We start from the raw sequence: 25,356 nt of genomic DNA, 5'->3' as shown, positions 1-25,356 counted from the left end.
ATGGGAGACTATGGCCTCCCATTTTTCTGACCGTTGGGACTTTCCCAACTGTGGAGGGGCTATAGATGGGAAGCATGTCCACATTGTGCCACCACCCCATTAGGGGTCTTACTATTATAACTATAAGGGGTTTAATAGTGTAGTGTTAATTTCGGTGGTGTCAGCACACTATGAGTTCCTCTATGTGGACGTGGGGGTGGAATGGCCGGATGTTGGATGGAGGAGTCTTCGCCCAGATGGAGTTTTACCAACGTCTCCAGGTGGTCTGGTCGCCTGGCATTGCCACCTGATGCGGACAACGTGGATGGACTCCCCTTTGTCTTTATTGCAGATGAAGCATTCGGTCTCAGCGAGCACCTGATGAGGCCATTCCCCCAAAGGACCCTCACCCCAGAGAGGAGAGTTTTTAACTACCGGCTGGCCAGAGCAAGAAGAGTCGTTGAGAATACCTTTGGGATAATGGCCAGCCGGTTCCACCTGTTTCTGAGAGCAATCCATATGGCGGACTACAAAATCAACCATATCATCCTATGCTGCTGCATACTGCACAATTATTTAAGAAAAAATGCACAGAATTTTATATAGCCTCAGTTGGGCCTGGGGCCGGACTTATTACAGAGAATTCCCTAACGGCCTGGATACTGGCCGTCCTAGCTTGGCCCCCCAAAGCGCATTTGAAGTTCAGGAGAAATATGTAAATTATTTTATGGGTAGGGGGCTATTGCTATGCCAGACAGTGTCTTAAAATTTTTTCATAAAAAAAATATTATCTGATAAAATCTTGAAATTTCTTTATTACTTGTGTTTCTTTTTGGCTGTCTCCTAAGTTCTCCTAGTGCACCTGTAGTGCCAAGTCGATGTTCCTTTAGTAAATAAGCCCCACTGTCACTGTAAACACAAAATTACTTACAAAACTGGTATTGAGCATTGAAAGAAGAAGCCACACATTGTTGATTCTCAAATTTTTTAATCTGTGCACATTCACATGTGCGTTAGAATTTTTTTTAGAAAAATATTTTTTTTTTCTCAATTTTTTTTTTTTTTTTTTACAAACAGGCATGTTTTAAAACATAACATACACAACTCTGGAACTTACAAAATTTAAGATATAAAAACTGAAAGCAATATCAGACATTATAGTGTCAAAAATGTCTTGATACTGCCTTCATCGAATGAGGTGATGTCACCCCTGTAAAAGCCACATTTTGAAGAAGCACAAAAATTGGGAGTCCAAATGGGTATTTCCCTCCTGATCCCATGCCTAACGTCAACATGTGCTATCTCCCTTTATGGGGGATCAATGGACGTGTTTTGGGGGGGCAACCCCTTCCTCTCACCTGCTAGAGTTACGAGGTGTTGCGCCCACAAAATGCATACATTGAGATCCCCTGATGGCAGATAACACATGTTGACACACTGTGGGCATCTTCAAAATTTGGCTTTTAAAATGTAAAAACAAAAATTGGGTTTAGTCCAACAAAAGGGTAAATGGATGGGATTTGAAACCAATTTATTAGGGCTGCAACTAACGATTATTTTCATAATCGATTAATCGGCCGATTATTTTTTCGATTAATCGGATAAAATCATAAAAAAACGAGGTGCTATTTCTCCAGTGAACACCAATGATGGGGCGCTATTCCTCCCGGGGACACCAATGATGGGGCGCTATTCCTCCCGGGGACACCAATGACGGGGCGTTATTCCTTCTGGGAACACCAATGACAGGGCGTTATTCCTCCCGGGGACACCAATGACGGGGTACTATTCCTCCCGGGGACACCAATGACGGGGTGCTATTCCTCCTGTAGACACCAATGACGGGGCACTAATCCTCCCGGGGACACCAATGCCGGGGCGCTATTCCTCCAGGGGACATCAATGACGGGGCGTTATTCCTCCTGGGGACATTAATGCCGGGGCGTTATTCCTCCCGGGGACACCAATGCCGGGGTGTTATTCCTGCCAGGGACACCAATGCCGGGACGTTATTCCTCCCAGGGACACCAATGCCGGGACGTTATTCCTCCCGGGGACACCAATGATGGGGCGTTATTCCTCCCGGGGACACCAATGATGGGGTGCTATTCCTCCCGGGGACACCAATGATGATGCGCTATTCCTCCCGGGGACACCAATGATGGGGCGCTATTCCTCCCGGGGACACCAATGATGGGGCGCTATTCCTCCCGGGGACACCAATGATGGGGCGCTAATCCTCCCGGGAACACCAATGATGGGGCACTATTCCCCCCCAGAAACACCAATGGGCACTATTCCCCCCCTCCCCCTCCCAGAAACACCAATGGGGCACTATGACTATTCCCCCCTTCCCTCCCAGCAAAACCAATGATGGGACACCCCCCTCTCCCCAGGAATACTTAGTTGGGGCACTGGTCAGTGAATGTTGTACTGTGTATGTATGCATGTTTTTACTGTGTAGTGTATTGTACTGTATATAGCCGCTACCTTTTCACAATGTGCAGCTCAACAGCTTGGCTCTCCTCACAGCTTCTTGCCCTCGCCTCTGTTCCATCAAGGCAGCAGCGGGCAGGGCTGAGAAGATCTGTGGGAATGACGTCAGCGAGGAGGAGAGGCGTGCCGCAGACGTGCAGCGGCGTGGATGTGCCTGGTCACAGACAGCAACACAGGATTACACAGGAGGGAAGGATTTTTTTCACGGGTGGACAGGAGGAAGGTGTGGACCAACAAATCAATAATGAAAATCGTTGACAGCGATTTTCATTATCGATTGTCATCAATAATATCGATTAATCGTTTCAGCCTAACAATTTATATTCTTCCAACACATCGATCATGTTCTTCATTTGTTGTTCCATAACATTCAATTTCTTCTTTATAATGTCTATTTTATTATTCCACAGCATGATCGTGGATGAGCTTTTGTGCGCTGTCACTTGTGAAAGGTTCAGCTTGCTGTTCAACAACCAGCACATCACCTAAAAATTGGTTAAAAACATGTATTATAAATATGCAGGCATACATAGATTACCTGAAGCTGGGGTGTCAGACACTAACCTGTTTGGGTGACAATCTCGCCCACTTCCTCCACCTCTCCTTCCTCCAGATCCACGGGGGGTCTTGAGCTGATTTCTTCTTTATGGTGATGTGGGGGGGTCCCTGGTGTCCTTTGAGTGGTGTCCTCCGAGTCTTTTCTCCCCTATGAGAATGAAACAAAAGGTATACTTAGCACACAGATATTTGAGTCCAGAAATAGGAATATGAAACATTGCTTGGAAGTGGTGTACAATTGTCTGTTTGGGCAGAGTTCCAAGTTGAAGACATGATTAATTTCCTTTTAACCAAGCTGTAATACTTACCTTTTTTGGACAAGTTACACAGATGGAGACACCCCAAGTATCCACCTGTGTGGGTCACCCTAAAAAATGTGCTCTGGTGTCCCACACTAGTGCTCCTGAGTCCAGATGTGTAAACAGTTGCTGAGTGTCCTCTCCTTAGATTCCACTGAATCAAGTTTGCAATTCATTCCAGTTTCAAAGACATCTAGACAACAATGTTCTGAACTTCTTTTAATACAAATTAGCATGACCAAATGTAGTTAACCCTGTATCAGCTAAAAACATTGTATTTAGTTGGAAAACGAACAATGTTTCCTACGAACTATTACTGTGCCCACGAACATGAAAGTAGCCATTTAAAACTGTACAACAGTAAAGAAAAGCACATGGAGCAGCTTGCAAGTTAATAATCATAATAGCAACACACGACAAGTACTTACTTTTTTGAAGTATTTTCTTTATCGTTCTGTACTGATCCTGCTCCCTTAATTTTAGGTCTGACCAGCGTTTTCTTAATTGCTTCTTTGATCGTCGTATCCCAGATTTCTGCCGCAGACTCTTCACCACTTTAATCATGATTTTGGCCTTTCGCAGATTGGGGTTTGGGTACAGCCCATTCTTTCCATCATATCTTTAATATGTGGACCGTCTCCACCATCTCCTCAAAGGACATATTGGAGGCCTTAAACCTCCTCCTGGATCAGGACGTTTCGGTATCCGGGCTTTCCTCCTCATTACTACTAGTAGTATTTACCTGCTGTGTCTCCACCATGTTCCTCTCCCAGTGCGACAAAAAAAACAGGGTGGGGACTCTTTGAGAAAGAACGTCAGGGACGGGTGACGTGGGCAGAGTCTCACTCATGTGCAATCTATATCAAGCTAACACGCATGTGTCGTACGTACAATCTGTGTGTGGAGGAAGGACAAACGGAAGTTTGCAAGCCTCCAAAACAAAGGTAAAATTTGTACTTGGCTCATCACAGTGGCCTATACTGCTTCATGATTGAGGCCTATATTGGGATATGATAATGAGAGTTTAGGCTGACATTTGCTGTGTATTATCTTACAGCAAAGATGAATCACCTTAAGGACCCAGAATTCATGGCCAGTTTCATAGACAGATACTGGGAGATGAGGAATTTGTGGAAGGTGAAGCACAGCTTATATTATAATAAACAAGCTAGTAGGTCAGCGCTGGAGAAACTTCTGGAATTTGTGAAGACTCGGGTCCCCAATGCAAACATGAAGTTTTTGGAAAATAAAATTGGGATCTTGAGGAACATGTATAAGAAGGAGCATAGTAAGATCCAAAAATCACTCCTATCAGGAGCATCAGCAGAGCAAGTGTATGTCCCCAGGCTGTTGTACTTCAACAAACTGCGGTTTCTGGACGACCAGACTGAAGCCAGGGAATAACTTTCTACCCTTTCCTGCAGCCTTTTCTCCACCCTTCCCCCAACCCCAGCAGAGGCTGACGAGGAACAACCTTGCCCTTCCATCCTGGAAGAAGTGGATGTTGATGAAGCAAAAAGGAAAACTATGTCCCTTTTTTATACACAGGATGAGCTCAGCCAGGAGGAGTGTCTAGAAAGCGTCAGCCGGGAGGAAGCCATGCCCAGTGGCAGCCAGGAGGAGGCGTGCCCAGTGGCAGCCAGGAGGAGGCCGTGCCCAGTGGCAGCCAGGGGGTGGCATGGCCCAGTAGGAGCCTCACCCAATCCCAGGTGCCTCCCCCCAAAAAGCCCAGGAAGGGGACGATGCCTCATTAGGGAAGCCAGAGATTTCCTCAGGAGCCCCCCCAACGCTGAAGAGGCCTATGGCTGCTATCTAGCCACCAAGTTGCTAGAATTGGAGAAGGGCCAACACCTCCTCGGGGAGGGAATTTTTTGATGCCCTTCAGGAGGGGTTGAGGGGCCAGCTGACTGAGAACAGACACATATATGAGCAAGCCCATCCTCCTCTTCCTACCACAAGTCCACCACCAGAGCCACAGCCTCCAAGGAAGGCTGCAGAGAAGGCTGCAGGTAAGCATGGAGGGAAGTCTGCAGGGAAGACAAGAAAGTGATGGCCTGGGTTCAGTCTGGTCTGACAGAAGACACAGGCTGTTGTAGTACCACAGCTTGGGGAGAGATATGTCATCTGCTGCTGGTCCTGAGCTCTTTTCCACAGACTTGATGTGTGCCCTGGGGGCCAAAAGGCTTCTCAAATTCCAAAAGTTTCTCCAGCGTTGACTTCCTCTTTATTTTGTTACCCGGATATACTTTCCTATGTGTTTTTCTTCAAATAGAACAGTTTGTTTGTGAGTAGGCAGGTACATTTCAAAAAGACAATGTCAAATTTACAAGGGACACCAACCTCCTTGAGGTTAATAAAAAATACAAGATAATAATGTTATTGAGGTAACTTGACACAAAAAAAAATTATATGGAGATCACTAGAAACTAATTTTTATGTAATCCTAAAAAAAATCTTGATGAAATAACATTTTTTAAAAGAGGACTATAAAAAAAAATTGTAAACATTATCATGGAGATCGGCTTTTAAAAAATAGAATATTATTCATGAGATCAGGATAAATAATGAAGAAATATGTTTGTAAGAACCCTGTGTGAATATGAGCAGCAAAACAACTTTATCAAATCTTCTAGGATTATAAAGAAGAAAAGAATGTGCTGCTTTAAAAGATCACAGAATTAGCAGCGTGAGGAATGTGCTAGCTCCAATACGAACACCAGTTTTACCACACCAAACGCTTATGTCTCATACTTGCTTCAGAGCATGTGTCGTTTTTGGTCTGTCGGAACAGCATACAGACAAGCGGTTTTCCCGATAGGAAGTGGTTCCGTCGGAAATATTTAGAACATGTTCTATTTCTAGGTTCTTCAGAATTTTCGAAAAAAAAAAAAGTCAGATGAGGCATACACATGATCGGAATATACGATGAAAAGCTTCCATCAGACTTTTTCTGTCAGACATTGTGCTGCCCCAGGCAAGACTAAAATCCGATGCCCCCCATCTAAATTTGTTCCACCCCTTCCTTCTCAAGTGGCTATTTGGGTTCTCTGGTTGATCTCTGGTGGTTATGCGGGCTCTCTGGCGGCTGTTCAGGGTCTTTGGTGGCTGTGTGGGGTCTCTGGTGGCTATGTGGGCTCTCTGGTGGCTGTGTGGGGCTCTGGTGGGTGTGCAGGGTCTCTGGTGGCTATGCAGGATCTCTGATGGCTGTGTAGGGTCTCTGGTGGCTATGCGGTCCAAGCATGAATGAACCCTGGGTCCTGAGATCTAAGGGGTCACATCATTAGATCTCAGCAGTTCAAGCTTTAAGTTGTAGTCCTTCACTAGTTAGGGGGTGTCACATCCTCAGCTCTGAGGGGTTCATGCTTGAACTTGCAGTCCTTCACTTTTGGGATGGTCCCAGCAGTAAACCCTGAGGATTTGACCCCCAAAAGTGAAGGACTACAAATTCCAGCATGTACCCTTTAGATTTAAGGATGTAACCTCCTAGATCTCACAGGTTCATGCTGGGACCTGTAGTCCTTCACTAGCTGGGGAGGGAGCAGGGCGTCTCACATCATCAGCTCTGAGGGGCTCATGCTGGGACCTGTAGTCCTTCATTTTTGGGGGTCACATCCCCCAAAAGTGAAGGACCAAAGTCCCAGCATGAACCCCTCCTTTTTGTATGGGTCTCTGGCTCTGCAGTGACTGTGCCCGGATCCCTCATGATGACACTGCACACACTGAATCAATCTGGCCCTCACCCTAACCTTACACTTTAATTCCTTTCTTCCCTCAGAGAATGCCAGAGGCCCGGAGAAGATAGAGGAGGTGGGTGGACTGTAGAGAGCACTAGGCATGGAGAAGGAGCTAGCTAAATCCTCCTCCTCTTTGAATGCTGGCGCTGCCTCTGGCTCCCTCTGCATTAGGGTGGGGAGTCTCGACTGTGACGTCACTGGTTGCTATATGCTAGGCGGAGGTAGCAACCAGTGGCCAGTAGAGCCTCAGACAGCGAACACACACTGAATCAATCTGGCCCTCACCCTCACCTTACACTTTAATTCCTTTCTTCCCTCAGAGAATGCCAGAGGCCCGGAGAAGATAGAGGAGGTGGGTGGACTGTAGAGAGCACTAGGCATGGAGAAGGAGCTAGCTAAATCCTCCTCCTCTTTGAATGCTGGCGCTGCCTCTGGCTCCCTCTGCATTAGGGTGGGGAGTCGCGACTGTGACGTCACTGGTTGCTATATGCCAGGCGGATGTAGCAACCAGTGGCCAGTAGAGCCTCAGACAGCGGTGGGGATGGAGGTGGAGGCAGATCCAGCCTTATGACTGGGTTCTTATACCTAACCGGTTCTCAGTCTAGTCTATATGCACCCCATGCAGTGGCCTATTTTTGGAGCATGAAATCGGCGGCCCAGTCCGCCCCTGTTCTTTGCTTTCCTTTGCAAATGGACTGCTCACTAGTATGCCTTCTGCTGGGGGGTGGCACTGGCCCCCTGTAAAATTGCTGTCAAGGCAAATGCCCCTGCCAAGAGCCCAACCTTTAATTAGGGATTTCTTTACTTCAGTAATGCACTGACCAGGTGTAATGGGATATGAATCAGATCAATAGATATGCATTCCTGGAATGTAAAACAATTGTAAGTTTTAGAACATGTAGCATTCTTAAGATGCTAAGTTTATATAAATTATTGCAAAAAAAACAATCTTGCTATGGTCACTTACATACAGAAGGGCATTTTGCAATTTTGCTTGCTAATGAAGAATTTATAAAGACATTCTTCTTAACATTCTAAATCAGGGGTGTCCGCATGTGACCCAAGATGGCTAAGAATGCAGCCCAACATAAAATAGTAAAAATACTTAAAAATTTTGATTTTTTTTTTGTTGTTGTACAAAGTAGTTTACACTTACACTTACACACAAGAAAAAAATGACAGTGTCTCTTTACTGGGCTTTTATACATTAGAACCAAAATATCTGATGAGCACCTTGAGAATTAATTAAGAATTGCTACTACATCCTTCCAACCAGATATTGATGTGTTAGTTTATGAAAAACAGTGTCAGATATTGCACTGGTTTTATGTTACCCTCTTTTACTTTACTTTTATAATAAATATTACAAAAAAAATAAGTTTTATTACTCACATATGTACATTATCGACATCAGTGATCGTTCATGTGTGATCTGCCTATTTTTTTCTGATCATCAGCTATCCTTATTGTTAGTGTATTTTCTGTGTGGCCTAAGACAATTCCTCTTCTTCTAATGTTACCCAGAAAAGTCAAAAGGTCTGACACCATTGCTTATTGGGGAGATTATTTTCTAAAATGTTTGACTAATCTTCATATAACAAAGAATAATCCCTCCAATAAGCATGTGCTGCATTCAAATATTGCAGTGATTGATAAAGTGCAGCACAAGGGATGGACACATATCACCCTCCGTCATTCTTTGCGCACTATTAAAAAGAAAGAATATGAGATCCCTTTCGAATGTCTTTTAACCTGAAATGTATTTCTCAGCAGATCATGATGTTAAAGAACCAGTTGAGGATACGGAGCCCAGCACAATGTTGTTTGAGACCGTAAGTAATTTGTTTGTGTAAAGATGTACTCTAGTTACTGTACAGTATATTTGCCCAGCAAACCCCCATCCATCCATGTCTCCATGTTCTATTTTGTTGAGAATTCACTTTGAGAAAGACTCCTTACCATTTTTAGCGGTGGCCATCTTGAATATGAGCAAGTTATTCATGTAGCATTTACCCCCTGGAATCCATCTGCCTTTAGCTCAGGTATGCAGGCAAGAGTGTGTGCTTAGCTGAGAAAGTCCCATCACATCTCCTCCAGATGAAAGAAATAAAATGCCCATGAGGACTCCTGGGATGTATGACATCATTTTGGCCTAGGCCAGAAAGCAGATGAAAAAAATGTAAAAAAATAAATAAATAATTAAAACAAGAAAATATAATATACTTTCCTATCTATTTACTAATATTCAACGAGCAGTTGGCACTCGACTAATTTTTTGCAGCACAATGGAATTACTGAGGCAGGAGACTGACCAGCGATAAAGTTGATGCAAACCTTTTGGTATTTAGTTTGCTAAATCATGTATCATAAACAACTGCCATTTTTCCCTTTAGAAAATACAGTTTTTAACTTTTTTATCCTGTTGCATCTCTGTGCTGTTAATCTTATACAGCCTCTTTGCAGTTACTTCCTGTTCACATACACTCCAGCAATGGCTGCATGGCATTTCTCAGGTTTAGATTCCTCGATGTGAATGACAGTAACAGTGAACCACGTCTGCATAATGTATGTTTAACCACTTACAGGCCGGACCATTTTGCTGGTCAAAGACCAGACCACTTTTTGAGATTCGGCACTGCGTTGCTTTAACTGGCAATTGCGCAGTCGTGCGACGTGACTCCCAAGCAAAATTGATGTCCTTTTTTCCCACAAATAGAGCTTTCTTTTGGTGGTATTTGATCACCCCTGCGGTTTTTATTTTTTGCGCTATAAACAATAATAGAGCGTCAATTTTGAAAAAAAAAACATTATTTTTTACTTTTTGTTATAATAAATATCCCCCAAAAATATATAAAAAAACTTTTTTTTCCCTCAGTTTAGGCCAATACATATTCTTCTACATATTTTTGGTAAAAAAAATCGCAAGCGATTATTGATTGGTTTGCGCAAAAGTTATAGCGTTTACAAAATAGGGATAGTTTTATGGCATTTTTATTAATAATTTTTTATTTATTTTTTTACTAGTAATGGCAGCGATCAGCCATTTTTATTGTGATTGCGACATTGCGGCGGACACATCAGACATTTTTGACACATTTTTGGGACCATTGTCATTTATACAGTAATCACTGCTATATAAATGGAGTGATTCCTGTGTAAATGACACTGGCAGTGAAGGGGTTAACCAGTGGGTGGCAGTGTAGGGGTTAAGTGTTCCTAGGGGTGTGTTACTAACTGTGGGGGGGTTGGGCTTTCATTTAGTGAACACTGATCTCTGCTCCAATCACATGGAGCAGAGATCAGCATCACTAGTTGCTAGGCAGAATGGGGAAATGCTGTTTACACGGCATTTCCTCCATTCAGCTGTCCCGTGATATGATCACGGGTATGCCCGCGGCGATCGAGTCCGCGGGACCCGCAACCGAACTCACGGGGGTCCCGACCGGAATGCGAACGCGCCGCCGGCGGCGCGCTCGCGATGGCAGGGCGGCAGTGAAGATTGGACGTACCTGTACGCCAATATGCCTGCCCGTGCCATTCTGCCAACGTACATTGGCGCGCGCCGGTCAGGAACCGGTTAAATGGCCATTTGTAGTTTCCATTGGAGCCTATGTGAGAAGATAACACTTAGGTCGCGTACACACGCGCGGACTGTTCGCCCAACCTTGTTCGTCAAACAGTTTGACAAACAGTCCGCTCAAAATTAGCATGAGCAGACTTGACCACACACGATGAACGAACAGTCCGCTGAAACCGTGCGGGATGACGTGAACGGCACGTACGACGGGACTAGAAAAACGACGTCCTGTACACTGCAATGCAACCTTCGGCGTGTAAATTCTTTCTGAGCATGCGCGAGACTTAGTTTGACGAACAAGCCTACACACGAGCGGACTGTCCGCTCAAACCAAGTTTCAGCGGACAGTTTTACGGGATTTCCGAAAAACTTTGTTCGTCAGACTGTCCGCTGAAGCCCACACACGAGCGGACTGTCCGCTGAAACACTGTTCAGCGGACAAAGTTGGGCGAACAGTCCGCCCGTGTGTACGCGGCCTTACAGTGCCTTCAAAAACGATTCATACCCCTTGAAATTTTCCACATTTTATCACATTGCAACAAAAACGTAAATGTATTTACAAAGTGGCACATAATTGTGAAGTGGCAGGGAAATGATAAATGGTTAGAACATGGGAAGAATTCCCCCACAGTGAGGTTTTTAGGCAGCAAAAAATGAAAAGGATGAATAATGTTTAAAAATTCAATATTTATTGATGTGAAAAAACATGGGTTTTTTCACATCAATAAATGGGTTGAAACGTGTCAAGGTTACATTCTCACATTATTGAAATTTTTTGTATAATGTTGATATGAAATTGTCGTCTGCAACTGTATATCCATTTTCTTTATAATTATTTTCCTACTGGAGCTCATTTTTAATCATTGTGTTATGTTTTTTCACATCAATGAATATTGAATTTTTATACATTATTCATCCTTTTCATTTTTTGATGCCTAAAAACCCCTCTGTGGGGGAATTCTTCCCATTTTCTGTATCTTGGGGGTGAGCAACACTCTCTAATCTTTTTTGGTATGTGTCTTTCCTTTGCTGAATGATAAATGGTTTTCACATTTTTTTACAAATAAATATCTGAAAATGTGGCGTACATTTGTATTCAGCCCCCTTTACTCTGATACCCCCAACGAAACTCTAGTGGAACCAATTGCCTTCAGAAGTCCCCTATTTAGTAAATAGAGTACACCTGTGTGTGATTTAATCTCAGTATAAACACAGCTGTTCTGTGAAGCCTTCTGGGGTTTGTTAGAGAACCTTAGTGAACAAACAGCATTATGAAAGCCAAGGAACACACCAGACAGGTCAGGGATAAAGTTGTGGAGAAGTTTAAAGCAGGGTTGGGTCATAAAAAAAAATATCCCATACTTTAACCGGTTCCCGACCAGCGCACGCCGATGTACGTCGGCAGAATGGCACGGGCAGGCATATTGCTGTACAGGTACGTCCAATCTTCAATGCCGCCCTGCCATCGCGAGCGCGCCGGCGCTGGCGCGCTCGCGTGCCGGTCGGGACCCCTGTGAGTCTGGGCGCGGGCCCCGCGGACTCAATCGCTGCGGGCATACCCACGATCATCTCACGGGACGGCTGAATGGAGGAAATGCCATGTAAACAGCATTTCTCCATTCTGCCTAGCAACTAGTGACGCTGATTTCTGCTCCATGTGATTGGAGCAGAGATCATTGTTCACTAAATGAAAGCCCAACCCCCCCACAGTTAGTAACACACCCCTAGGAACACTTAACCCCTACACTGCCACCCACTGGTTAACCCCTTCACTGCCAGTGTCATTTACACAGGAATCACTCCATTTATATAGCAGTGATTACTGTATAAATGACAATGGTCCCAAAAATGTGTCAAAAATGTCCGATGTGTCCGCCACAATGTCGCAGTCACAATAAAAATCGCTGATCGCTGCCATTACTAGTAAAAAAAATAAATAAAAAATTATTACTAAAAATGCCATAAAACTATCCCTATTTTGTAAACACTATAACTTTTGCGCAAACCAATCAATCGCTTATTGCGATTTTTTTTTACCAAAAATATGTAGAAGAATACGTATCAGCCTAAACTGAGGGAAAAAAAATGTTTTTATATATATTTTTGGGGGATATTTATTATAACAAAAAGTAAAAAATAATGCGTTTTTTTCAAAATTGTCGCTCTATTTTTGTTTATAGCGCAAAAAATAAAAACCGCAGGGGTGATCAAATACCACCAAAAGAAAGCTCTATTTGTGGGAAAAAAAGGACGTCAATTTTGTTCGGGAGCCACGTCGCATGGCCGCGCAATTGTCAGTTAAAGCGACGCTGTGCCGAATGGCAAAAAGTGGTCTGGTCTTTGACCAGCAAAATGGTCCGGTCTGTAAGTGGTTAAACATCTCACGGAGCACTGTTCACTCCATCATCTGAAAATGGAAAGAGTATGGCGCAACAGAAAACCTACCAAGACATAGCTGTCCATCTAAACTGAAAGGCTGGTAAGGAGAGAATTAATCAGGGAAGCAGCCAAGAGGCTCCTGGTAACTCTGGAGGAGCTGCAGAGATCAACAGCTCAGGAGGGAGAATCTGTCAGGACAACGATTACTCCACAAATCTGGCCTTTATGGAAGAGTGGCAAGAAGAAAGCCATTTTTGAAAGAAAGCACCGTTTGCAGTTTGCAAGAAGCCATATTGGGGACACAGCAAACATGTGGAAGAAGGTGCTCTGGTCAGATGAGATAAAAATTGAACTTTTTGGCCTAAAAACAAAACACAGATGTGTGGTGGAAAACTAACACTGCACATCACCCTGAACACACCACCGTGAAACCTGATGGTGGCAGCATCATGTTGTGGGGATGCTTTTCTTCAGCAGGGACAGGGAAGCTGGTCAGAGTTTATGGAAAGATGGATGGAGCCAAATACAGGGCAGAAAAGAAAAGAAAACCTGTAATGCTGCGTACACACAATTGAAATTTCGGGCAGCAAAGGACCGATGAGAGCTTTTCATCGGAAAATGCGACCGTGTGTAAGCTCCATCGGAATTTAGCTGGCTGAATTCCCGCCAGCAAAAATTTGAGAGCATGTTCTCAAAAAAACTTTCTATTGGAAATTCTGATCGTGTGTATGCAATTCCGACGCACAACAACTCACGCATGCTCAGATTCAACTAGGAGATGGAAGCTATTGGCTACTGGGTATTGAACTTCCTTTTTCTAGTCCCGTCGTACGTGTTGTACATCACCGCTTTCTTGACGGTCGGAATTTGGTGTGACAGCTTGAGCGAAATCCCGTTGGCATTCTGTCGGGAAAACCATCAGAGCTTTTTCCGACCAAAATTCTGATTGTGTGTACGCGGCATTAGAGTCTGCAATAGACTTGACAATGACCCTAAACATACAGCCAGAGCTACAGTGCAATGGTTTAGATCAATATTCATGTGTTAGAATGGAGAGTAGGCTTTTAGGCTGGGTTCACACTAAAACACGCAGTGGCTCACTGTCCTGTGCGTCTCCATTCACCATTGCAAATCTGATTTCAGCCCAAAATTTGGGCTGAATTCGGACCTGAAATGGACCAAAAGATGCAGAGGGCTCCTGTGCATTTCGCACTGGAGCCGTTGCAGAGATTTATGAACCGGCTCCAACCCTCATCCAATTCACATAAGTGTGAAATCTGCCTTAAGTGGGACTATTGGCAAAATAAAAATTACATTTATGAAGTAGTTTAGTGTATTTCCAGGATTAAAATAGCAGTTTTTGTCTCTCAGGGTCACTTCTGTAAAATATTTTTATTACCGATGGAATCTGCTAATGAATCTGTTGATTTTCTATTAAAATTTACACTAGCTGCAGTCCTTGCCCCCCCCCCCCCCCCCCTGATAAATGATTGGCAGCATATTTTACTGACAGTCTACTGATGGGAATTGTACCATGTGATTGGAGAAAAGCCAATGTAGCACCAATATTTAAAAAGGGCCCAAAATACATCCCTGGGAATTACAGACCAGTTAGCCTAACATCAATAGTATGCAAGCTCTTGGAGGGGATGATAAGGGACTATATACAAGATTTTAGTAATGAGAATGGTATCATTAGCAGTAATCAGCATGGATTCATGAAGAATCCTTCTTGCCAAACCAATCTATTAACCTTCTAAGAATAGTTGCCATCTAGATAAAGGAAGGGCCGTAGACGTGGTGTATCTGGATTTTGCAAAAGCATTTGACACAGTTCTCCATAAACGTTTACTGTACAAAATATAGTCTGTTGGCATGAACCAATTGGGTGAGTACATGGATTGAAAGCTGGCTACAAGGGCGAGTTCAGAGGGTGGTGACAAATGGGGAGTACTCAGAATGGTCAGAGGTGGGAAGTTGGGTGCCTCAGGGTTCTGTGCTGGGCCTTGCGGCTTCACATCTCACTGCACTCTGTGAATGGGATGGTTGCGGGGGAAGGAGGGAGGAGGCAAACTACCAGCTCACTTCGCCAAAGTGGGAGCAGGTACTCATTCCCCAAATATGGCAACGGAGTAGGGAGGAGGCAGACAAACAGAGCTTCCTCTTTTGGGTGGAGCTCTGCTTTAAGTGTTAATTTCCTATACCACCCCAATTCCAAAAAAGTGGCAATGCTGTGTAAAATACACATAAAAACAGAATGTAATGATTTGCAAATCTCACAAACCCATATCTTATTCACAATAGAAAATAGAAAACATATCAAATGGGAATGTTGTCCTGTTTTTCGCCTAGTACAGGATTCTAACTGCCCAAGTTATGGGTGGGGCTTACTGTACCCATGTGGGGAACCTGGAGAGAGCGCTTGCTAGTGCCCTCCATGGCAGCTTGAGGCTGCCATACAATGGGGCTTAAGGCAGTACTCCAGATTAAAATTGTTGCTTCTCCACAAGTATACATAGTTAACTACTTGTAATCCTTGGGCCGTGGTTGCCAAAATGTAAAATTTAGATTCGTCTGAGCACAGAACATTTTTCCATTTTGCAGCAGACCATTTTAAATGAGCTTTGGCGCTTCTGCATCATGTTCAGATATGGCTTTTTTTTTTGCATGATAGAGCTTAAACTTACGAAGATCACAGGTATCCATCATTGCATTTTGGCTTTGTCCCTTGTGCACAGAGAGTTCTCTAGATTCTTTTAATGACATTATGTACTGTAGATGACGATATATTTAAAATATTTGTAATTTTAGGTTGAGGAACATTATTCTGAAATTTCTAGGTGCAGCTTTTTTACAGATTGGTGAACCTCTGCTCATCTTTACTTCTGAGACACTCTGACTCTCTAAGATGCTCTTTCCTGACGCCTTCATGGCAGCACACACTGGGTTGTGACTCCGCCCCCACAACCTGACAGGATTGGATTAGCTATAAATTTGAAGGGGAGACCCCCCGCTGCATTCTCTTTTTTATCCTCACCTGACAGGTTGGTCGGACGTGTCTCCTTGTTACAGATGAAAAACAGCCTCTACCGCATTCGCCCCAGCAGGTTCTAGCCTCTCCTGTTTGGAAGTCCCTCCTGTACAGTCTCTAAAGGAGCTTCTATGGAGGGAGCCCCCCGCTCTGGTGGTCTCAAGGGGCATTTTTTCTGGCATTTATTATAAAGCTTTAAAGAAGCTTTCTTTGCAGTGGATCTCCTTTTTTCTCTTGTTTATTTCCTCTGTTACACTGATTAGAGCCCAGGTTTATTTAACTTTAAAAACATTTTTTTTAAGTACCTTCCTTTCCTCCAGCGGAGGGAGCAGGTCTTGCTGGTACCTGTTATCCCTCTCGTGCGCCGTTCGTTCCGCCGCACTGCGCATGCCCGGTCTCAGGTTTTTCGTTCCTGGGCTTTCCTTGCTGTTTCCCTCTTCCAAGATGGCGCGGGGGTGTTCGTAACACTTCCGCGCATGCGCGGAGCGTCACTCAGCGGCGGTATGGCGCCAGTTTTAAAAACACAGTGCTCCTGTGTAAATGTCAATACATGATGTATTGCTGGCTGCAATTGAGAAAAAACTGCTCTGCATTCCTAGATTCTGAGATCTGCTAAAGGTAAGTCCCTGTGGGGTTTCTTTTTATTCTTTTTACTTGTTTTTTCTGTTATATTTAATGTTAAATATTATTTAAATATTTATGTTTTAGTTTTTTCTGTGCAGTTAATTGTTTAAAAAAAATAAAATAATGTGTCGGTATGATTCATTATAGTCCCTTCCTGCTTATGCGCTTCCTTCTCACGTTTTAGACTATCCTGTACCCTTTCCTTATGAATACCACCATCAGCAAGTTAGGTAAGAGGCTTCACCGGTTAGGTACGTATTGAAGGGGAGATCAAAAGAGTGCCAGATGCTTAGTGCTGCCTTTTTTTTTTTTTTGCAGCCCGGCTGAGTCAAGAACGGCAAGTTCTAGACAGGGGAGAAGATCCAGCCATATCTCAAGCAGGAAATCTCGTCGAAGCCGCTCAAGATCCCCATCACACCACCGAAGGCATAGCCATTTACCGCATAGCCACTCACACCGCAGCCAGTCGAAACATAGAAAATCTCCTCCCTCGCACCATCAGGGTCGCCATGTTCGTCCTGCACCCAATGCCTGCTGGGTATGCGGTGCCCCGGCTTTGCCAGACAAGCTTGCTTGTCGTTCATGTTTCAGTGAGGCCACTAGAGAAAAAGAAGCTGATGCTAGAATGGCCACGGATCTCATTAGGGAGTCCGTACGGGAAACATTGCTGGAGTCAGCTACACGGCTATGGATAGAGGAGTTCCTAGCACATCTTCTGCGGAACCTCGTATCACCCAAGTATCAGAATCCTCCTCAGAGGATGAATGTCAGGATATGTCAGCCGGCTTTGACTTTTCCCTGGTGGAGCCCTTTGCGAAATCCGTTAAGGAGGCTATTGGCTGGCAGGAGGACGCGGCTAATCCTCCGAAGGTACGGAAATATTTTCCGAATTTGAAAAGAGATCCAGAAACCTTCCCTTTTATTGAGGAACTTGAGGACCTCATCAAGGACGAATGGGAAAGATCAGATAAGAGAGCTAGCCTCTCTAATAGACTGGCGAAAATGTATCCCTTAAAGGAAGCGAAAGTGAAACCCCTAATGAACGCCCCCGTTGTTGACTCTTCATTGATGCACCTGGCCCGTCACGTAACTTTACCGATCGAGGATGCGGTCTCTTTCCGGGATGTTTTGGATCGAAAAATGGATCTGGAGTTGAAAAAAGCTTATTCCACGGCTGGAGGAGCCTGTAGACCAGCAATTACTACGGCGGCAGTGGCCAGGGCCATCTCAGGATGGGCATCCGGAGTAGAGAAGGACCTCAGAGACGGCGTAGAGATGGAGAAAATAATATCTTCCCTGCAGGAGATCAGACTCGCAGGGGATTTTGTGGCGGAGGCCTCGGTAGATGTTAGATCTTCTGCAAGATCAATGCTGGCCTCGGTGACAGCAAGAAGAACTCTATGGCTCAAGCCATGGGTAGCGGACGGAGCCTCAAAAACTAATTGGTGCCGGATTCCATACGATGGTTCTAACCTGTTCGGTGCCAAACTAGATTCAGCCATCTCCAAAGTTTCCGGAGGGAAGTCAGGTTTGATCCCCTCTGACAGAAGACCTAGGACACAGAGAGGTCCAGCCTTCAAACGCAATTTACCAGACAAGTACCGGGAATCTAGATCCTACCGTCCTGGTAGAGAATTTAGAAGAGACTGGAGGAGCACAAAACCCTCCTTTCTCAAATTACAAAAATCCAAGGCCAATCCGGCTGGGGATCAGCCGAAATCGTTTTGAAGATCCACCTGCCCACCCGGCCCAGGTGGGCGCCAGGCTGAGAAGCTTTTCCAAAACTTGGGCAAGGCACATAGAAGACTCATGGACACTTTCCACAATAAAATTTGGGCACAAGTGGAAGTTCAAGAACGGTCTTCCACCAAGCTACTTCCGTGCAACCAGGCTTCCGTCTTCATTATCCAAGAGGAGCCTGTTAGTGAGATATATAACGGAACTGAGACAAAAGGGTGCAATCCTAGAAGTACCATCACACCAAAAAGGGAGAGGGTTCTATTCCCCTCTTTTTTTAGTGAAGAAGAAAATGGGCGACTTGCGACCCGTACTGGACCTCAAGAGACTCAACAGAGGCATCCAAGTAGAGTCCTTCAAAATGGAGAGTTTACAGTCTATTCTCCTAGCAATAAACCTAAACGACTGGATGCTTTCTATAGATTTGTCAGACGCTTATCTTCACGTGCCAGTTCACCCGTTTTTTCAAAAATTCCTGCGCTTCGCCATAGATCAACACCACTTCCAATTTCAGTGTCTTCCATTCGGCATCTCCTCGGCTCCCAGGACGTTTACCAAAGTTCTGCTGCCACTAATAGCTTTCCTCAGGGAAAGAGGGTTACGAGTCCACCACTATCTGGACGACATCCTGCTGTTAGCCGAAGATCAAGAATCTCTGATTCTCCACCGGGAGATTCTTCTTGCGACCCTCCAGAATTTTGGGTGGTTAGTCAACTGGAAGAAGAGCAGTCTACAACCTACACAGAGGATGGTCTTTCTGGGGGCAGACCTAAATACCAAATTAAACAGAGTACAGCTTCCACAGGAGAAGTTCAGACCTTTAGTACGGAAAATGCAAAGGCTATTGTCAACAGACCAGTTGCCAGCCAGAGACTGCCTGAGTATACTGGGGACCATGTCAGCAACAATACCTATGATTCAGTGGTCCCAGTGGCACATGAGACCTCTCCAGATCTCGTTTCTCAAGCAGTGGGATGGAGTATCGATGCGTCAAACCATCTTGGTCTCCAATACAGTGAAGCAATCAATATGGTGGTGGACACACCACAGCAACCTCATGAGATACAGGCCGATAGTCCCTCCAGATCCAGAAGTAGTAACTTCGGACGCCTGCCAGACCGGTTGGGGAGCCCATTTTCGAGACCTGGCAGCCCAGGGGCAGTGGCTTTTTCAGACCTTGGGCTTAGTCTCCAACATCTTGGAGCTCAGAGCAGCTTTCCAAGCCTTGTGAGCCTTTGCACCACTCCTAAGAGGCAAAAGTGTAGTTGGCCGCATGGACAACAAAGTGGCAGTGACCTATATTCAGAGGCAGGGAGGTACCAGGAGTGTCACTCTTATGGAGGAAGTTCGGCCCATTTTAGATTGGGCTCAGATACATCTTTCAAGCCTAAAAGCAGTTTATGTTCCAGCAGCGCAAAACATGCTAGCCGACTACCTGAGTCGAGAGACTTTCTCCAACAACGAGTGGTCCCTGAACCCTCGAACCTTCACTCTTTTGACATAACTTTGGGGAATGCCAGAGATAGACCTTGTAGCTACTCCAGCGAATACCAAATGCCTCAGGTTCCTGTCAAGAGGATCATTCCCGTCAGCAGAAGGGTTGGACTGTCTGAGTCACCCATGGAATTTCAGGCTGGGATACATTTTTCCTCCAGTTCCATTGATCACGAGGTTTCTATCCAGACTCTGGAGATCCTTGGCGACGGTAATCGCAGTTATACCACTGTGGCCAAGGAGGCCATGGTTCACGACACTTCTCCAACTCAGCCTTCAACCTCCTATTCCCCTTCGGATATCTCCGGATCTTTTGTCCCAAGGTCAGTTCCTGCACCCAGCTCCAGAGAAGCTGCACCTGATGGCCTGGAGATTGAAAGGGCTAGGCTGAGAGCCCAGGGATGTTCTCAAGAGGTCATAGCGACTCTAATGCAAGTTAGAAAACTCACGACCAATTCTGTTTATTCTAGAATTTGGGAAAGATTCTGCTCCATGGCTCAACTGAAAGGATGGAATAGCGTTTCCCCGGAGCCTGCTCACATTCTGGATTTCCTCCAGTCAGGGGTCAACAAGGGCCTGAGTCTAAGTACCCTTAAGGTTCAGGTGTCTGCCCTATCATCTAAAACAGACACGAAGTGGGCCTTTCATCCTCTAGTTGTCCAGTTTTTAAGAGCCTATCTGAAAATCAAACCTCCCAGGAAGCTGCTCTTTCCGTCATGGGATTTATCAGTAGTTCTTCATACCCTGTCTTCACCTCCATTTATTCCTTCTGAAAAAATTCTCTATGGAACCTGACCTTAAAACTGACTTTCCTGACTGCTATTATGTCAGCAAGAAGGGTATCAGAAATACAAGCATTAATGATCTCTGAGCCTCATTTAGTCCTTTTTCCTGACAAAGTGGTTCTAAGACCCTCGGAGCAGTTTATACCCAAAGTAGCTACTCCATTCCACTACAACCAGGATATCATTCTCCCATCCTTCCGTAACGATCAGGGGGATCCACACCCACTGGATGTGAGGTCAACCATCATAAATTATCTATCCGCTACTACCTTGTTCAGAAAGACGGATTCTCTCTTGGTCATCCCTCACGGCTCCAAGCGGGGTCAAGCAGCCTCTTCACGCACCATCGCATCCTGGCTGGTTAGGATCATTAAGAAAGCATATTCCTCCCAGCAGCTGAAAATTCCTGAAGGCATCAGGGCTCATTCTACAAGGGCAGTGGCTACCTCCTGGGCAGAATATTGTAGAGTATCTCCGGAGACGATATGCAGAGCAGCATCTTGGTCCTCCAGGCATACCTTTATTTCCCATTACAAAGTGGATTCAGCTTACTTGTCCATGACTGACTTCGGCAGATCTATCATTAGAGCAAATTCTTCTGCGTTATAAGGAATTAAAGTTTATTTTTTACTTGCACCCACCCGACTGGCGAGTTATTTCCCAGTGTGTGCTGCCATGAAGGCATCAGGAAAACGGAAAATTGTATACTCACCTTCCGTAATTTTCCTTTCCTGACGCATCTTCATGGCAGCACACGATTCCCTCCCTGACTCTTTGTGATGATATATACACAGAATGCAGCGGGGGGTCTCCCCCTCAAATTTATAGCTAATCCAATCCTGTTAGGTTGTGGGGGCGGAGTCACAACCCAGTGTGTGCTGCCATGAAGATGTGTCAGGAAAGGAAAATTACGGAAGGTGAGTATACAATTTTCAGTTTTTTATACCCAGTCATATTACTGACCTGTTGCCAATTAACTGAATTAGGCCGCGTACACACGGGCGGACTGTCTGCCCAACTTAGTCCGCCGAAACACATTTGAGCGGACAGTCCGCTCGTGTGTGGGCTTCAGCAGACTTTTTCAGCGGACTGTCTGATGAACAAAGTCTTACGGAATTTCCGTAAAACTGTCCGTCCAAACTTGGTTTGAGTGGACAGTCCGCCCGTGTGTGTGCCATTCCGCTGTACTTTCGAAATGAGCGGACTTTTCCCGCCCGGAGAAAAGTCTGCTCATTTCGAGCGCGTCTCCAGGTAGGCGGGGCCCGCGACGGAGACGTCGCTGGCCCCGCCGCCTGGTATGGACTTAAAGGGGAACCCCAACTCCGAAAAAAATCGGCGTGGGGGTCCCCCCCAAGTCCACAACAGACCCTTGTCTGAGCACGCTACCCGGCCGGCTAGGAAAGGGGGGCGAGCGAGCGCCCCCCCTCCTGAGCCGTACCAGGCCGCGTGCCCTCAACATGGGGGGGTGCTTTTGGGGAAGGGGGCCGCACGGCCCCCCCACCCCAAAGCACCTTGTCCCCATGTTGATGAGGACAAGGGCCTCTTCCCGACAACCCTGGCCGTTGGTTGTCGGGGTCTGCGGGCGGGGGGCTTATCGGAATCCGGGAGCCCCCTTTAATAAGGGGGCCCCGGATACCGGCCCCCCACCCTATGTGAATGAGTATGGGGTACAATGTACCCCTACCCATTCACCTGTGAAAAAAAGTACAAAAAAAAACCACAACACAGGGTTAAAATATTTTATTGCACAGCTCCGGGGTCTTCCGTCTTCGGGGGTCTTCTCGCCGGACTCCTCCGCTAGTCTTCTTCTTCTTCTTCTTCTTCTTCTTCTACAGAAGACCGGGCCACCGCCTCTAAAAGAGCTATAAGAAGGCGCGGTGGCCCGGCAGAAGAACCGAAGAGGGGGACAAGACCCCCGAAGTCGGGAGAAGAGGCCGGCGGCGGGAAGGAAGAAAGCCGGACTCCTCCGCTAGCAAAAGAGCTACAAGAAGATAGCGGAGGAGTCCGGCGAGAAGACCCCCGAAGACGGAAGACCCCGGAGCTGTGCAATAAAATATTTTAACCCTGTGTTGTGTTTTTTTTTTGTACTTTTTTTCACAGGTGAATGGGTAGGGGTACATTGTACTCCATACTCATTCACATAGGGTGGGGGGCCGGTATCCGGGGCCCCCTTATTAAAGGGGGCTCCCGGATTCCGATAAGCCCCCCGCCCACAGACCCCGACAACCAACGGCCAGGGTTGTCGGGAAGAGGCCCTTGTCCCCATCAACATGGGGACAAGGTGCTTTGGGGTGGGGGGGGGCGCGCGGCCCCCCTTCCCCAAAAGCACCCCCCATGTTGAGGGCACGCGGCCTGGTACGGCTCAGGAGGGGGGCGCTCGCTCGCCCCCCTTTCCTAGCCGGCCGGGTAGCGTGCTCGGACAAGGGTCTGTTGTGGACTTGGGGGGGACCCCCACGCCGATTTTTTTCGGAGTTGGGGTTCCCCTTTAAGTCCATACCAGGCGGCGGGGCCAGCGACGTCTCCTTCGCGGGCCCCGCCTACCTGGAGACGCGCTCGAAATGAGCGGACTTTCCTCCGCGTGTGTGGGCGAGTCCGTTCATTTCAAAAGTTGAGCGGATTGTTTGGCGGACTTAGTCCGCTCAAAAAGTGCCGTGTGTGGGCAAGTCCGTTCATTCAAAAGTTTGGACGGACTGTCTGTCGGATTGTCTGACGAACTTAGTTGGGCAGACAGTCCACCCGTGTGTACGCGGCCTTAGTCAAAAAATGTTCTACCAGCACTTCGTTGTTAGTACCACTTACTTTTTCAGCTTTTTTTTGCCCTGTCCCAAGTTTTTTGACATGTGTTGCTGTCATCAATTTCAAAACTACATTATTTATTTCTTAAAATAGTACATTTTCTCAGTTTAAACATCTGATGTGCTTTTTTTTTAATTGTTAATAAAATATGGGTTTATACGATTTGCAAATTATTACATTCTGTTTTTATGTACATTTTGCACAGCATCCCAACTTTATTTGGAATTGGAGTTGTATTTTGGGGATATGTTCAGTCTGAAAAGTGTAAACTAGTGACTTTTAAGCGTGCAAAAATTTAAGGTTAACTCCAACAAACATTTTTTTTTTTTTTAAAGCTGAGGCTTAGTGAAAGCTTAATCAACAGCAATGATGTGTGTCCCATGTGCTGTAGCTGCCATTTATAGTAGAAATCTTCAGTCCTCTGCAGCTGGATATGATGATCTTCTGGTGTGATGTGGGTTAATATCATCAGTTGCGCCTGTGACAGGTACTCATCAACTCATCAAAAGTACACACTATGCCTAAATTTCTACCCCCATGCGCCATTCATAGCACAGTACTATAGATTTCCATAATACAAAACATTCCATGATTGCTGGTAAGGTGGATGAATGAATGGTACAGTGGGCAGTGCCTTAAGCCCACCCTTCCTGGCAGCCAATCGGGTCTCTTATTTCCTCTCTCCCTGCCTAGCAGTCCATCCACGGCCTAGGGAGGAAGTGTAGGCTGCCACAAGGATGTCTGGGCTCTGCAGCTCTCATACCTTAGGCTTTATTCAGACCTCAGCATTTTGTGTCGCAGGCAGATTTGATATCGCAGGCAGATTTGCTGCGATTTTGCCTAAGGTTTCAAAACGGCCAGGTGTGAATGACAAATCGCAGAACGCACATTTGAGAGGCCATTCATTTAAATAACATCTAAAATTGTAGTGCGATTCTACCGTGATTTTAGTTCGATAAATCAAGCTGCAATCGTGGCGAACCGCATTGCATGAAGCTCGTCGCCCCAAAAGAAGCACCTGAACCTGTGATTTATCGCGTAACATTCGAGGCAGAACCGCACTACGATTTTAGGTGCCATTCAAATGCATTCTCTGGGACATCATAATGGGCGGGGACATCATCCGGTGATGTCTCTATATAAGTCGCCGCACGCCGCGTGTCCTGTCATTGTGACCGGAGACAGCGACGAGGCAACATCTCCAGAAGAGAAGAACAGACGACAGCGGCAGCGGCGACAGAAGACCGGGCCACCGCTTGTAAAAGAGCTAGAAGAAGGTGTGGGGGCCCGGCAAGAAGAACCGAAGAGGAGGACAAGACCCCCGAAGAGGGGGACAAGACCCCCGAAGTCGGAAGAAGAGGGCGGCGGCGAAGAAGCAAGCCGGGCTCCTCCGCTAGTAAAAGAGCTAGCAGAAGATAGCATAGGAGTCCAGCGAGAAGACCCCCGAAGACGGAAGAAGACCCCCTGAGCTGTGCAATAAACTATTTTAACCTTTGTGTGTTGTGTTTTTTTTACATTTTTTTCACAGGTGAATGGGTAGGGGTACATTGTACCCCATACTCATTCACATAGGGTGGGGGCCGGTATCTGGGGGCCCCTTTGGTCCGGTCTGAAAGTGGTTAAAGGGGACTCACGGATTCCGATAAGCTCCCCGCCCGCAGACCCCGACAACCAACGGCCAGGGTTGTCGGGAAGAGGCCCTTGTCCTCATCAACATGGGGACAAGGTGCTTTGGGGTGGGGGGGTCCGCGCGGCCCCCCCTTCCCCAAGGCACCCCCCATGTTGAGGGCATCCGGCCTGGTACGGTTTGGGGATGGGGGGGGCGCTCGCTCGTCCCCACCCCCTTTCCTGGCCGGCCGGGTAGCGT

The 25,356-nt window shown here is 46.0% G+C and overlaps 1 protein-coding gene across 2 annotated transcripts in view; it reads left to right on the top strand.

Annotated features, from left to right (window-relative positions):
- EDARADD (EDAR associated via death domain) overlaps positions 1-25,356 on the top strand; it is a 233,090-nt gene that overhangs the window by 50,244 nt on the left and 157,490 nt on the right. The window contains exon 2 of one of the 2 annotated variants that reach the window (XM_077486485.1): positions 8,837-8,898. In XM_077486485.1, coding sequence (XP_077342611.1) covers positions 8,837-8,898 — 62 coding nt within the window. The remainder of the gene's footprint in view (positions 1-8,836; positions 8,899-25,356) is intronic. The other variant, XM_077486486.1, reaches the window with a different exon arrangement.

The sequence above is a fragment of the Lithobates pipiens genome, unplaced genomic scaffold (assembly GCF_037356315.1).
Source record: "Lithobates pipiens isolate NorthernLeopardFrog02 unplaced genomic scaffold, aLitPip1_a1.2 Scaffold_18, whole genome shotgun sequence".
Lineage (NCBI taxonomy): Eukaryota > Metazoa > Chordata > Amphibia > Anura > Ranidae > Lithobates > Lithobates pipiens.
Note: the sequence above shows the minus strand (reverse complement) of the source record. Positions and strands in the feature narration are given on the sequence as shown.